The following is a 13,236-nucleotide window of genomic DNA, read 5'->3' on the forward strand; positions in this document are numbered from 1 at the left end:
TTTCCAGGTACAGAATACAGTACTCAAAAGTGGTTTTCCTCCCTTCTTCTGGAAGCACCCAGGACTGTGCAGCTTGTTACACAGGCTAGCTGTTCCCCTAAGAGGCACAGTGGGGAATTGAACTCCCATATGTGCAACAGTGTATCAAATATTTGTCCAGTACAAGAGACCAATTTGTTGAGGCAATGAAAATATATTCCCAGCTCTCCATAACCCAAGGATGACAATGCCTGATGTCAGCAACTGTCACCCAAATTAATAATAATTTTTTTTATTGTTCGAACAAAATCCCTTGAGCAAAGAAACCATTTTAGTTGGGCAGGCTCAGAAACTACAAGAGATAATTGGATAAAACTCCTGGAAGAAACAGGTGTGTCAAGAAACAGTCAGAAGGCCTGGAGTTTTGGCTTAAAAACAAACACAACTAAAAGGCCTACTAATTTCGGGAAAGTCAAGTAGCCCATCCACTCTTTATTAATGGCAGATCTGATCATTGCCAGAGGGAATTGGAACCAAAACATGAAAGAAAGAAAGAAAGAGCTTTTTTTAAAAAAGAATTTGTAGTTGCAAAAATGTGTGTGTGTGTGTGTGTGAGAGAGAGAGAGAGAGAGAGAGAGAATCAGGGATACCGGTTCCTTTCTTTTGCCTTGGAAAGGATTCCATGTGGTCCCAATGGCAGTGTAACTCTGCCCTCTGCTGGTAGGATATAAACATGTCTGCAGTGCATGCCCATTTCTCTCTGTTTCTTGTTGGAGCGAAAGGAGCTCTCAGGTGCATCTCAGCCTGGTGTCTAGATGTTGTAATGGAGCTGGGTGATGTATTTGAAACTGAGGGTGCAATCAGACAGGGAAACTGGATTGGGTTGGATCACGCAGAAAAGAGCCGCTTCACTTAATGCAATCTCTTTTAAAGAGACTCTTCCGTGCACACGTGATCCAGTCTCAAATGTTCCAGTCCTGATCCAGAAAAAGAATAACCCTGATGCTGCATCAAAACCACCTGGATTGGGGTCATATTGGTTCACGATTTCCTGTATATTGCCTGGATGCTGGGGAAATGATCAATCTGTACCATGCCAAAAAGAGTCTAAAACATGACCTCTATTGCTGTCTGTAATCCCAACAAGAGAGAAGCCCAGTAGTTTGATGATTCCCATGTAAATACATTGTTCTCAAGAAGAAAATACACAGCTTGGGAGCACGCCTGGCTCCATCTTTGTCGATGGAAAACAAGTTGAACTCAGAAGCCTGGGATGTCTGGAGCTTATCAGAACTTTGAAGGTGAAGTTTGTCAACACGCTACGGGATGAAGAGGTCTGTGTTTGCTTAAATCCATCTCTGTATTTGCTGTAGCTTCTGCTGCTGACATTTAAATCTGTGATGAGATTATCGGTACTAATATACCCCTAATTATCATCGTCATTACAGGTGGCTAAAGCTTAGGCAGAAGGGGCACTCACTTCTACAGACTCCTGTTGATTTGGGAAACAACTAAATCCAGAAAAATATATAATCATTTTATCAAGAAGCAAGCAAGATCCAACAAAAGTATGTGAACTTTTAAATCCCCCAGAACCCTTCATCAAGCTAGGTGGTACGAAGTTAAGGAATGAGAAAGAAACAGCAAAATAAAAATTGAAAAAAACCAAAACCTAAGTCTGTTGGTCATGACATCCATAGATAAATTCCTTCTCAAGATTGTAGGCGAATGAGTCACTGATACATGTGCAGATTTCACATTACACCCTCCCTAAATCCAAAGATGGAAAAAAAAGCAATGATTATACTCCCTTTCTGAAGACAAAAGGAATTTGAAAATCAAGATCTGTCTATTGCCATGTGCAAAATATATAAGTTCTTGAATCACCACAAAGTAGTAGCAGAGTAACATCATAATCTTTGTCAGGAAAAGGAGATATTAAATTTAGGTGATACATAAAGTTGAAAAAGCCAGTTGGATCTAAATTATATTATCTAGTGCAATGTTTCCCAAACTGGTGGTTTTGACACCCAAGGCGGTTGCAGAGTGGTTTATGGGGAGTTGCAGGTCACCTTATATGAGTGGCAGCTCTTGTTAAATAATTTCTTCCTTGACCTCTCAGAACAGGGTATTAAAGTTAGTGTGTATATGTATGCATGAGAAACAGGCCCTTTGGGGGAGAAAGAAGCCTCTACTTTCTGAGATGGGATGACTTTTGTTGTTGTTTAGTCGTTAAGTCATGTCCAACTCTTCGTGACTCCATGGACCAGAGCACGCCAGGCATGCCAGGCCCTCCTGTCTTCCACTGCCTCCCGGAGTTGGGTCAAATTCATGTTGGTGAATTTAGATGACACTGTCCAGCCATCTCATCCTCTGTCGTCCCCTTCTCCTCTTGCCCCCACACTTTCCCAACATCAGGGTCTTTTCCAGGGAGTCTTCTCTTTTCATGAGATGGCCAAAGTATTGGAGCCTCAGCTTCAGGATCTGCCCTTCCAGTGAGCACTCAGGGTTGATTTCCTTCAAAATGGATAGGTTTGTTCTCCTTGCAGTCCAGGGGATTCTCAAGAGTCTCCTCCAGCACCCCAATTCTTCAGTGGTCAGCCTTCTTTATGGTCCAGCTCTCACATCCATACTGGAAGAGCACTGGAAAAATCATGGCTTTGACTATGCGGACCTTTGTCGGCAAGGTGATGTCTCTGCTTTTTAAGATGATGTCTAGGTTTGTCATCGCTTTCCTCCCAAGAAGCAGGCGTCTTTTAATTTCATGGCTACTGTCACCAGGGATGCCTTTACCCCATTAAAAATGCTTTTTAATGCAGACATGGTGGTGGGGTCACAGGTTACTTGGCTATTATAAAAGGCGGTTGGAGTTCAGAAAAGGTTGGGAACCACCAATCTAGAGTTAGGATGGGAGGGAGCTCTTTTCAATTGTTCATTTGTACTCTAGCATAGAAGTACCTACAAATATGTATATTTACATATTGTATATAGAATTCTTTTAAAAATAAGGGAGCATTTACACTTCAGAACTTGAAAATGATCAGAAATGTGCATGAAAAAATGTTTCTTATCTTTTGTTTAAAACTACTGTTGTTTGGGGCTACCACCAACAGCCTTGACAGTATATCTGTGTGATTTTCCATACTCTTTGAAAGCATCCAGTCCTTTTAAGAAGTTACACAGTGTTGAGATTCCAGTTGTTTAGAAAAGAAAGCATGTTTATGAGCACATGTACTGTGAATCCAGCCTTTCAGCTGTGGAATGCCATTAAGTGCAGCAGGAAAGCTTTAGCATGACATGTTGCTATAAATGTGCTGCACTATGTCACACGGCTCAGCAGTTTACTACATCAAACCCTTCTTTAATGTTCTGAGATGTTAAAGAGGCAGAAGGAGTAAGAAGGAGAAAGCACCAACGTTAGCATTCTTCACATCATTCTTTAGCATCCAGTCTTGTTTCCCTTCCCACGAAATAGTCTAGTCCAGTAGGCAGATTATTAAACAAGCATAAGACATGTGGTAAGAAGTGACACAATGATCCCAAAGTGAAAGTTGGCAGCTTTTAGCATTGTAGAAGAGCTGCTGAACGTATAAGCTAACTGGAACATCCTTGTATATTGAAATCCATACTTTTCAGAATTCTACTCTCTAGTTTGCCACTCAAAATTTTCCCCAGAAAAGCACATATTATGGGAAAGTGCACTCAGAATTCATTTATTAGGGGAAATTGTGCGAAGAATTACATTATTGGGCGGGTGAGTGGGTGTGCTTGCAAAAGTATGCACCCCTGGAAAAGTGCATTTAAAGTATATATATTAGGAAAAACATGCACAAAAGATGAAGATATTTTCAGGTCAGTAGGCAGGTCAAAATGAAAGTGCAGTCATGGAAACAAGAATTCATAAATTTGCCCTTTTCTAACTGTAATTAACCCTGTATTTATGTAAAAAAGATTCCATATGTGTGATCACCATGCATGGTGTTATAAAAACCTCTGCTTACTATTTCTAACTAGGAATAATTTTCTGCATAATAAAGTTGTAATGTACAGGACAGCCTTTGGCAGGAAAACATTTTAAAGAGATGGCACGGGGGGGGGCACACTACATTCAGTGTCTTCTACTGTACAAGAAATACTTTATTTGTGCAACACTGTATTTACCTACATGTGTACCTAGGAAAAGTATTACCAGCTAACCCACTTTGTTTCCTTTATTAAAAAGATGAATGAAATATAATTATTCTGAGGACTAATGTATTGGGAAATGATATTCTGTGGCATGTTAAACGTCTGTGTTCTTGTTTGCTATTTCCCCGACATATTGTTTAAAATGCTACCACTAGCTATTCAGTTTTTGTCTCAGTGATACCATGACAACCACCACATGACCCGCTACAAACACACCACAGTTGTTAAGAGCTTAGCTCAAGAAGGTTCGAGCTGATGACTCATGCTCTTCGAAGGAGTTCAGATTTAGAGATATTTTGTATGGTTTTAAGATGCATCGTGCTTACCAGCCCATTTTGCCATGTGGCAATAAATATCTTCAGCAAAAGTGGGACATAGCAGTATATGAAGAACACAAGAAAAAGGTAAGTATAACTCTCTGATAACACATAGCATAGGTGTGGTGGGTACAGCCAAATTCATTGAAAGGAAATGCCTATGCTGCTCTGCCAGGGATGGAGACACCTGGCCATTGCTTAGCTTCCTATTTCTCTACGCATGGCACAGGAATCGAGACACACACAGAGACACCCAATTCTAAACCAAAGTACAGTTTCATGCCAAGAATTTAAATGCAGAGTATCTGTCCAGTCACAACATCCTCCCAAGTAAAAATGCTGCTGTTCCCACAGATACTGCAAACCGCTTCCTACATAACTTTTCCCCTGAATATTCTCTGTCATGGATGTCTTTTATCAATAGGTGTTTTACTGCCACAAATAGATCAAGAGTCCTTTAGTACACATATACTATAGAGACAATGGGTTCTCATCCACCCATTCTGTACAAATGACGTGGGGTGTTTTTTAGTTTGTTTGTTTGTTTTCTGATTAAACAAAACTAATTGGAGTTAGAAAAGGCGCATGTAAACTGGCTATTTTGCTGGAAGCGTACGCCTAGATCATCATCCTCCTCTTTAAAAATGCCTGATATTGAATCAATGTTATATGTTCAGTTTAAAAAGATGAGAGAAAATATACAGTATACAGAAACTGGGGTGTGTGTGGTTTGCTGTGCAACCGCTTTGCATGTGTCTGTAAGATGTTAAGGATATATCCACAGCCCCCTTTGATCTGTGTGCTGAGCTGCTGAATTCTAGCAAGTACTGCACTTGCTTTCATTGCACAATCACTTCCCTGCTGCTATAGGATTTAATTTTATATTTGATTATGCTAATACTCCGCTCTTATTTACGTATGTAACTTAGGATAAGTGACTTTGAATAGGCACAAACGACTAGAGACTTTGAGAATATGTCAATTAATGTAGGAGCTGTTGTATCAAGCTGAAAGTACAAACAGAAGAGATGGGGAGCTTGGATTTCCTTTCTAATGAGCTTCTGGACTGAAAATGGAAGATGCAAACAAAAAAAGAAGGACAGCAGGACAATGAGAAGTGCTAGAAACAGAATGCAGTAATATATGAAGAAGGGTGATCTTTTAAAACAGTCAGGTTCGGGACAGGAAGAGTGGGGTGGAAATGTGATAAATAATAAAAAGTGCAATCCTCTAAGTGTCTATTCACAAACAAGTACCACTACATCCAGAATGTCTGCAGACACAATCCTATGCACACTTGACTCTGAGTAAGACTCACCGAACACAAAGCTGCGAATGTAATGCTGAGTCAATGCACGCATGAGAGACCTTTTATCCTATTTCATCCTCCCTGCAACTATCCATGCCACCCAAATACGTATTATTCCAGATATTTCCTTCTGGAGATTTTGGGGATGTATCATCGGCTGTAGGGAGAAAGGAATGACCCCCTCACAATTCCACAAACAGAATGACCCTACTGGATTCTAACTAATGGGATTTGTTTCAGCATAAACATGCATAGGGTTACACTGTTCACATGTCTTTCTATACACATATATCCCTGCACTGCTGGGGCTTCCTTGAGAGAGAGCCTTGCTGAACTTCTTAGCAGAGACATATAGGTTCATGCTGCTGCAGGCATTCAGAGTACTTGTGTTATCCCAACACACCTTCTGTCAGCCCTGAAAACCAAGATTATTCTTATTCTATATTACATAGAAGAAGATATCAGATGAAGGGTTATCTAACAGCAGCCACTGAGTTCATAGACAAACCAAGATACAAATCAGGATTATGGCTTTTAAATACCACATTGATGGAGGGACCCGCTTTTATTCCATGAAGAAATATAGCCTTTCCCCCTCTGCAGATCCAGATAGCCAAACCTCTGGTAGACACTTCTGCTCCTCCAACTTATGGCCATCTTCATTTGAAGTTACGGAAACTCAAGGTATGTTGCTGCTTATATATTATACCACAATTTATGTACTTCATAGACTTCAGAATGCAACAAAACTTTTGCTATTATACAGTGTCTTAGTAAACATGTTATATTTGTATTATGATCAGGGATGGGATTATCAAAATTCTAGGACTTCCAGTCCCATAAGTCACCTAGAATCCTGCAGGAAGATTTCTGGTGCAGGGAAAGGAGAAAGAAGAAGGCAGAAGAGAAATCTTCCTGTTGCTATTGCTTGCATACATCAGCTGGGGAAAAGATGGGGACAGGCCCCTTAACCCAACTACTAGCCCAAGCATTGCTTCCAGCACTGTTGTTTCCTCCAACTGACTCCTGCACTTCTTGATTCCTGGCAAACTTTGTTTATAGTTTTGCCTGATGACCATTTTGTCTGAATTGGGCAAATATTAGTTTTACAAATCTTCGTAGCCCATTCATGTAGCATTAAACTATTTAATGGCAGTTCATACGAACCCAGTGAGCATTTTCCCCATTGAAATTTCCAAAGGCATAACTGGGGAACAAGGATGATATCATCACCTCCACTATTAAAGATAATTTTTTAAAAAATCAACGATTTAAAAAAATCAAATGGATTTAAATCACGATTTAAATCTTTAAAAATCAATGCTTTGATTTAAATTGTTAAAAAAATCTGATTTTTATTTAAATCATGATTTATTTAAAATTAAATCCATGAAATATTTTCACTTCTCCCAAATTTAATCCTGCCTTTTGAATCCCTGAAGCTCTGTAGCTCTATTGGGGTCTTCTACACCTACAGTCAAATTGGTGTGATTAAGAGCAACTTCATGCCAGTCAGTTCCACCCACTCCCCTATGGGCCCTAGTAGTCTCCACAGGTTGAAGGGCAAATGTCTGCAGCACAGAAGCTGCTCTGCTGCTATAGACTTACCATGTGACTTAGAGCCCTTGTCTTTGCAGGGAGCCGAAACAGGAAGAGCAGCCTCTCTATGCAACTGATGGAGGTGACAGAAATGGTACTGGAGGAGCAGAGGAAATGCTTTTTCTCACACACAATCTGCTAGTTTTATAAGGGATTAAATGCTTGAATAAAGCTTAATCTGACAAAACAGTTCTGCATACAGTACTTGGAAGAATTAATGGGGAAGAAGATTGTTTGATTTACATGTTAAAATTTGCATTCTTGAATCAATATCAAACCAAAATTCATTTATCGTTCAAAACCTGCAACTCTCCAAATGTGTCAGTAGAATGCTGCAATAAAAACTTGTGTACAGAAGTGCACATATAGTGAGGAAAAGTGCAGACACAATTGTGTACATTATGAAACAGACATATAAAATGAATTATATTATGAACAATGGTTTTATTTATTGATTCAAATAATTTGGACATCACTTCTCTGCTCATCAGTTTTTCCAAGAGGACTTACAATAAATTAAATTAAAATAATCAAGAATAGATTGAAGGCATTCACATCAAATTAAAAACATTCCAAAAACAGATTTAAAACATTTAAAAATGTTTTTAAAATAGAGCCAAAATATTTACCAAAAGGAACTTTTTTAAAAAAAATCTAGTCCTAGAGACCAAACACCTTCAGAACAATATAGTTTTAGCTAGCCATCATAAACACAGCAGAGCAATTGATATACAGTACAGTGGTGCCTCGCAAGACTGTTGCCTCGCGGGACGCTTAATCCACAAGACAATGGGTTTTTGTGATCGCTGTTGCACTTCGCAAGACAGCTTTTCCTATGGATGATTTTTACAAGATGATGTTTGGGTCTATGCTTCACAAGACTGTGTGTGTGGTTTTTTTAGACCGATGCTTCACAAGACGGTTTTTCCCCCATTGGAATGCATTAAATAAATTTCAATCCATTCCAATGGGGAACCATGTATCACAAGACTTTTTTTTTATTTAGACCGATGCTTTGCAAGATGGTTTTTTCCCTCCATTGGAAGGCATTAAATAGATTTCAATGCATTCCAATGGGGAACCGCGTTTCGCAAGATGATGTTTTCGCAAGACAGTGATTTTCGCAGAACGAATTAACATTGTCTTGCGAGGCACCACTATAGTTGTCTTCCCTTTCTTAAAGATTATATCAAACATAATTTCTACAGATATTTCTCTGTCTTTTTCAATTTTTTAAAGATGGATAAGGAACGCCTCTCCATTATTGAAAGAGACAATTATTTGCTGCTGGAGAAGATATCACACATCATGAGAACTACAGGAAGAATTGATAACAAAAATGAGTATGAGGCCAAAAGGTAAAGTTTATAATGAGAATAGGTAAAGCATTTTCCTGTTACTATGACAGGGCTAATCGTGACAACCAATAATACAATAAAGACTCTGGAAGTGTTTCACAAATGTGTGACATGTGCTCTCTCCTTCAAAGCGCAATGGAAAGTCCACTTCCTTTATCTTACTTCAAAATTCATCAGTTCATGTAAATAGATAGTAGAAGGGAAGAACTCATTGAAAGATAATCTTTTAAAGTGACAGAATAAACATGTGATTTATAGAGACTTTTTTGTCAAAAAAATTGTAATACACAAAACCCATCTAAACAAGTGAAATGCAATGACTGAAACTAACCAAGCCATCCAAGGCAAGGAATTCAACAGTTTATTGTTCTGATATATACGTACTGTGTCCTTTAGCTTAAACCGACGAAAAAGAGAGCAAGAATTACTAAGAGTAAGCCAAGAGAATCGTGTCATTCTGGAAAAGATTATTAAGTGTAAGCCTCACTACAAGGTGCAGAAGTGGAATGAAGACTGGCAGAAGATTGAAAACTACAGGAACAATATTGCTAGATATCCTCATGGATTGCCCAAGATGCAAGATAAGAAGGTAATCCCAGTTGTTAAATAGGCTTTTAAAAAAAAACCCTGCAACTCAGTGTGTGCAGATCTCCAGATCTTCTGTTTCCAAATTATGCTTCTTGCCATTTTTGGTTAGTTGAAAGAATCTATACCAGCATAAAGCTGGAAAATTCTCTAGATGATTTGGTCAAAAAGAAGAGTTACATCAATGACACGAAAGACCTGGTCCTCCTATGTTAGGTCTCTCACATTCTCTAGTTGCAAAAAACTGGAGTAAACTTTATTCAATATGGGCCACATGGATTCAAGAAATATATTTAATGGGTTGCTTTTGATTACTATTGTGCATGTGGAGGTTTTATTTACTAAAGAGAGACTGTTTGGGCTATGAAAATACATATGGCACCTGCCCAGGAAGAAAATACTATTCTACTCCTTAATGTCATCCATAGTTTCATCTATAATCCATTAGTTTCATCTCCTCACAACTAGAGTTGGCCTGTTGGAAGAGTTGACTCGCCAAATCCTTGCAGATTCAATGGGCCTAACCTGGTGCAAGTTGTTACACTAAGCAACAGAATTTCAGTCAGCGTCTCCATTTGGCATGCACACTTAGTTTCTTTTTCACAGATAAAAATGTCTGGAGTAAAGCAAATTCATTGTATTTTGCTTCTGGAGTACTTTTTTAGTCTAGCCAATATAACATATAGAAACAGAAAAAAGAAACCTACACCATTTCTGGCTAATCCTGATGCTGCAAAGCAGAAATAATATACCGTATTTTTCGCTCCATAAGATGCACCTTTCCATAAGACACACCAATTTTTTAGGAGAAGAAAACAGGAAAATATAATCCGTTTTCTTCGCTCCATAAGACGCACAGACTTTCCACCCCCCTGTTTTGTGGGAAAAAAGTGCGTCTTATGGTGCGAAAAATACGGTACTCTGCTTGTCAAAAAGCTGGCCCCGTGCATGATTAGTGGCACAGAAATAATCAGAGATTTCAAGAAATAGAGATGGCTTACATTAAACCCATTCTTATAAACCTAATCATAATATTCTCATGCAGTGCATTAGAATTCCAATCATGTGAGAAAGTACTCCTACAATTCTCTCAATGCAATTTTTAAAACTTCTCGATACATGAATGTTAAAAAGATAAGAAGTTGCATATAATTTAATAGAGAATGATACAACTAATTTATAGGAATATCTACCTCATGTTTCCCTCTAAGGCGTGTGGGACTCCACCTCCCTCCATGCAGCTTTCCTCCTCCTCTGCGCAGCGATCATTTTCAGCTCCTTTGGTTTGTGACGGAACCCCACATATGGGGGGCACATGCACAGGAGCGAAGTTGAGCAGAAAAAAATAAGAGTGTACATTGAATTCTACATAATTTCAGAAAGATACATCCAAAAACCAACAAATGACACTTTCAGTATTATCAACTATATGTTGTGGAAATATAATTTCCTTTTTTGTATCACTTTTTTTGTTATGTAGTCATAGCTCCTTTGGAGCTCATTAAACGAATCTTTAAAAGAAATCACACTCTAAGAATGCTCGTACAATGAAACTGATGCTCATGGCATCAAGAAGATCATGAGTGTGGTGATCCTAATCATGTGATTTCTAATTTGGTTGTGCAGCACAAAAAGCAGTTTTGTCTAACTCCAAACTGCCTGAAAATCAGAAAGTAGCATTTAGGGACAGAAAGCCAATGTGGCTCCTCATGAGAATGTACACGCTCTACATTTTAGGGCCATCAGGTGGGAGTAAATGAGTCTTCAGTCACAAAGAGGACATTTTTTATTCCTCCTTTCTTCTGCTAACAATACTGGTAGTAAGAGAATAGGTCAGCTTTTATGTTCTGAGTTAATACTTTGAGTTCTGGGTTCCTTCAGCAGAAGCAATTCTTAAAGGCTGGGGAAAGGTGAAGGCACCTCCACCTATGTACTACAATTTTAAGCCTGTTATCTTCCTACAACTGGTGGAAATGTATGTGTACCTCATAAAGAACCAATTTCAAGTTGCAGAGCAGCCACCTATCTTACATTTATCACAAATCTCCAAACATTCCCAAAGCATGGATTCCGGAAATCGGGATCACTCCTTTTACAAGAAAGCTAAAACAGTAATCCCCACACCACCTTCAGTGTAAATACCATTAATTTCAGTTCAGATTGCAAAGGCATGTGCTTTGAGAACAGATTTCAGCAACAAAGGCCAGAGCCAGAAGATAGCTTAAAATTAAACATCTAATAGGCAACATTTTTTAAAAAAACTATTTTTAATGTTAAATTTTTTGCAGTTGGGAATAATACAATTTGGATTCTTATAACTAGGTCCAATGTTAGTTCTAACTGTAGTAGATTCATTGAAATTAATGTGCTGCTAGTCATAACTAATGTTGGATGTAGCTCTTAGGATCCGCAAGGTCTAGTAGTTAAATTATTATTCTTGCTCTGATGGTACCAAAATAATCTAATTTTTATTTTGAATACAGCATGCTTACAAACACATGAATTTATTTATCTCTGCACAGGAACAAAAAGTCCGCAGAACAGGAAAGAAAGACAGAAAGAAAAATCAACATCTGAAAGATGGCTATTTGACAAACCAACCAGAGGAAAAAGAAGAACTGAATCACCAAAGCAAAGAGTCAGCTATGGATCATCAAAGAGAAAATGTAATAGATGAGATTTATTTTCGACCCTTCCAATGGCAATGTAGACCTTTGCGATGGCAATTCAGACACTACAGCAATTCTTGATGTAAGGGAAAGTACATCCGGAAATTGTCCTTGTTGTACTAGGAGTACAATATATCATCTTAAAACGAAGGTCATGCTCGCTACCAGATATGTAAACAAACTTGGTAAAAAAAAAGTAATCTAAATCATGTCTGCAAAGTAAATACTTTTCAGATCCATGGGAAATGCTCACAATAAATAGGTTTAGATTCAAGCTGTAGGTTAAGGTGTGACGAGACAGAGAGGCTGTCTCAGGTTGATTCAAATTGGTTTAGTTTCCTGTGGTAGTTAAATCACTGCTGTCATTCATGTGGAATGTTTAATTATACTGTATCAACATTTTTCAGGACATTTCCCCTCAAATTCGTATAATTCTGACTGGGATCACAGGTCACCCACTCTCCTCTGTCATTAACACTGCTCTCTTCCCTGACTCCTTTAAAAATGTAATGGCAAGTGACATGATCTAAAAACTTGTGAAACTACTTATCTGACATAAAGAACAGGTTTTAACCAGAGATTAAGAATTCAAACCGAAAGGTACAGTCTGATCATACTGATAATAAATTCACCAATAAAAGGAACATTGACTAGCTATGAATCGGTTTTGTCAAGCAAAGGTGAGATCTCTTGGTATGAACAGCTTTCAGTCACTATCACAATATTTTGCCTCTTTCAGTGATATATACCAAATGCAACAGTTCCTATGGTCATATGTTTCCTATTTATTGGCTACTCTGATTATCTGATTAAACAGGCATGAGTGACAAACTAGACATCATGTATCTGTCAGCAAACTTGGTCTTCTGATGAACTGGCACTTTTAAGAAACCATAGACATGATACTTCTAACAGGGAGGATCCCTACAGTACTTTCTCAATGTATAATGGTAGCATATCCCTTTTTTCCACAATCCTGATGCACTTACAAGGAAGCAAAGTGACAAAAACAAACTGGGAAGAAAGGAAAGCTAGAATAACACTCTCTGTGGAGACTTCATATCTCCTGAGTTTCTCAGTGGGAAATAGGAAAACAGCCAAGAGGTCACAAGCCATCAAGCAAATGACCCCAAAATTATATTTGGAACAGGCTGCCTGTGGGGTAAAACAATATATCTTTGTGTTTTTTGTTTGGTCACAAATGTATGTTTCACAGCCAGCATTTCCTGCAG

The 13,236-nt window shown here is 38.4% G+C and overlaps 1 protein-coding gene across 1 annotated transcript; it reads left to right on the forward strand.

The window, feature by feature from the left end:
- The first annotated feature begins 4,360 nt into the window (after nt 1-4,360).
- On the forward strand, nt 4,361-12,659 carry CFAP97D2 (CFAP97 domain containing 2). The gene is made up of 5 exons (XM_020783980.3): nt 4,361-4,571; nt 6,397-6,477; nt 8,632-8,750; nt 9,147-9,339; nt 11,858-12,659. Exons 1-5 carry the CDS (start codon nt 4,479-4,481, stop codon nt 12,083-12,085), a joined length of 714 nt encoding a protein of 237 aa, XP_020639639.2. The 5' UTR covers nt 4,361-4,478; the 3' UTR covers nt 12,086-12,659.
- Nucleotides 12,660-13,236: the final 577 nt, after the last annotated feature.

This window comes from Pogona vitticeps, chromosome 3 (assembly GCF_051106095.1).
Source record: "Pogona vitticeps strain Pit_001003342236 chromosome 3, PviZW2.1, whole genome shotgun sequence".
Classification (NCBI taxonomy): Eukaryota; Metazoa; Chordata; class Lepidosauria; order Squamata; family Agamidae; genus Pogona; species Pogona vitticeps.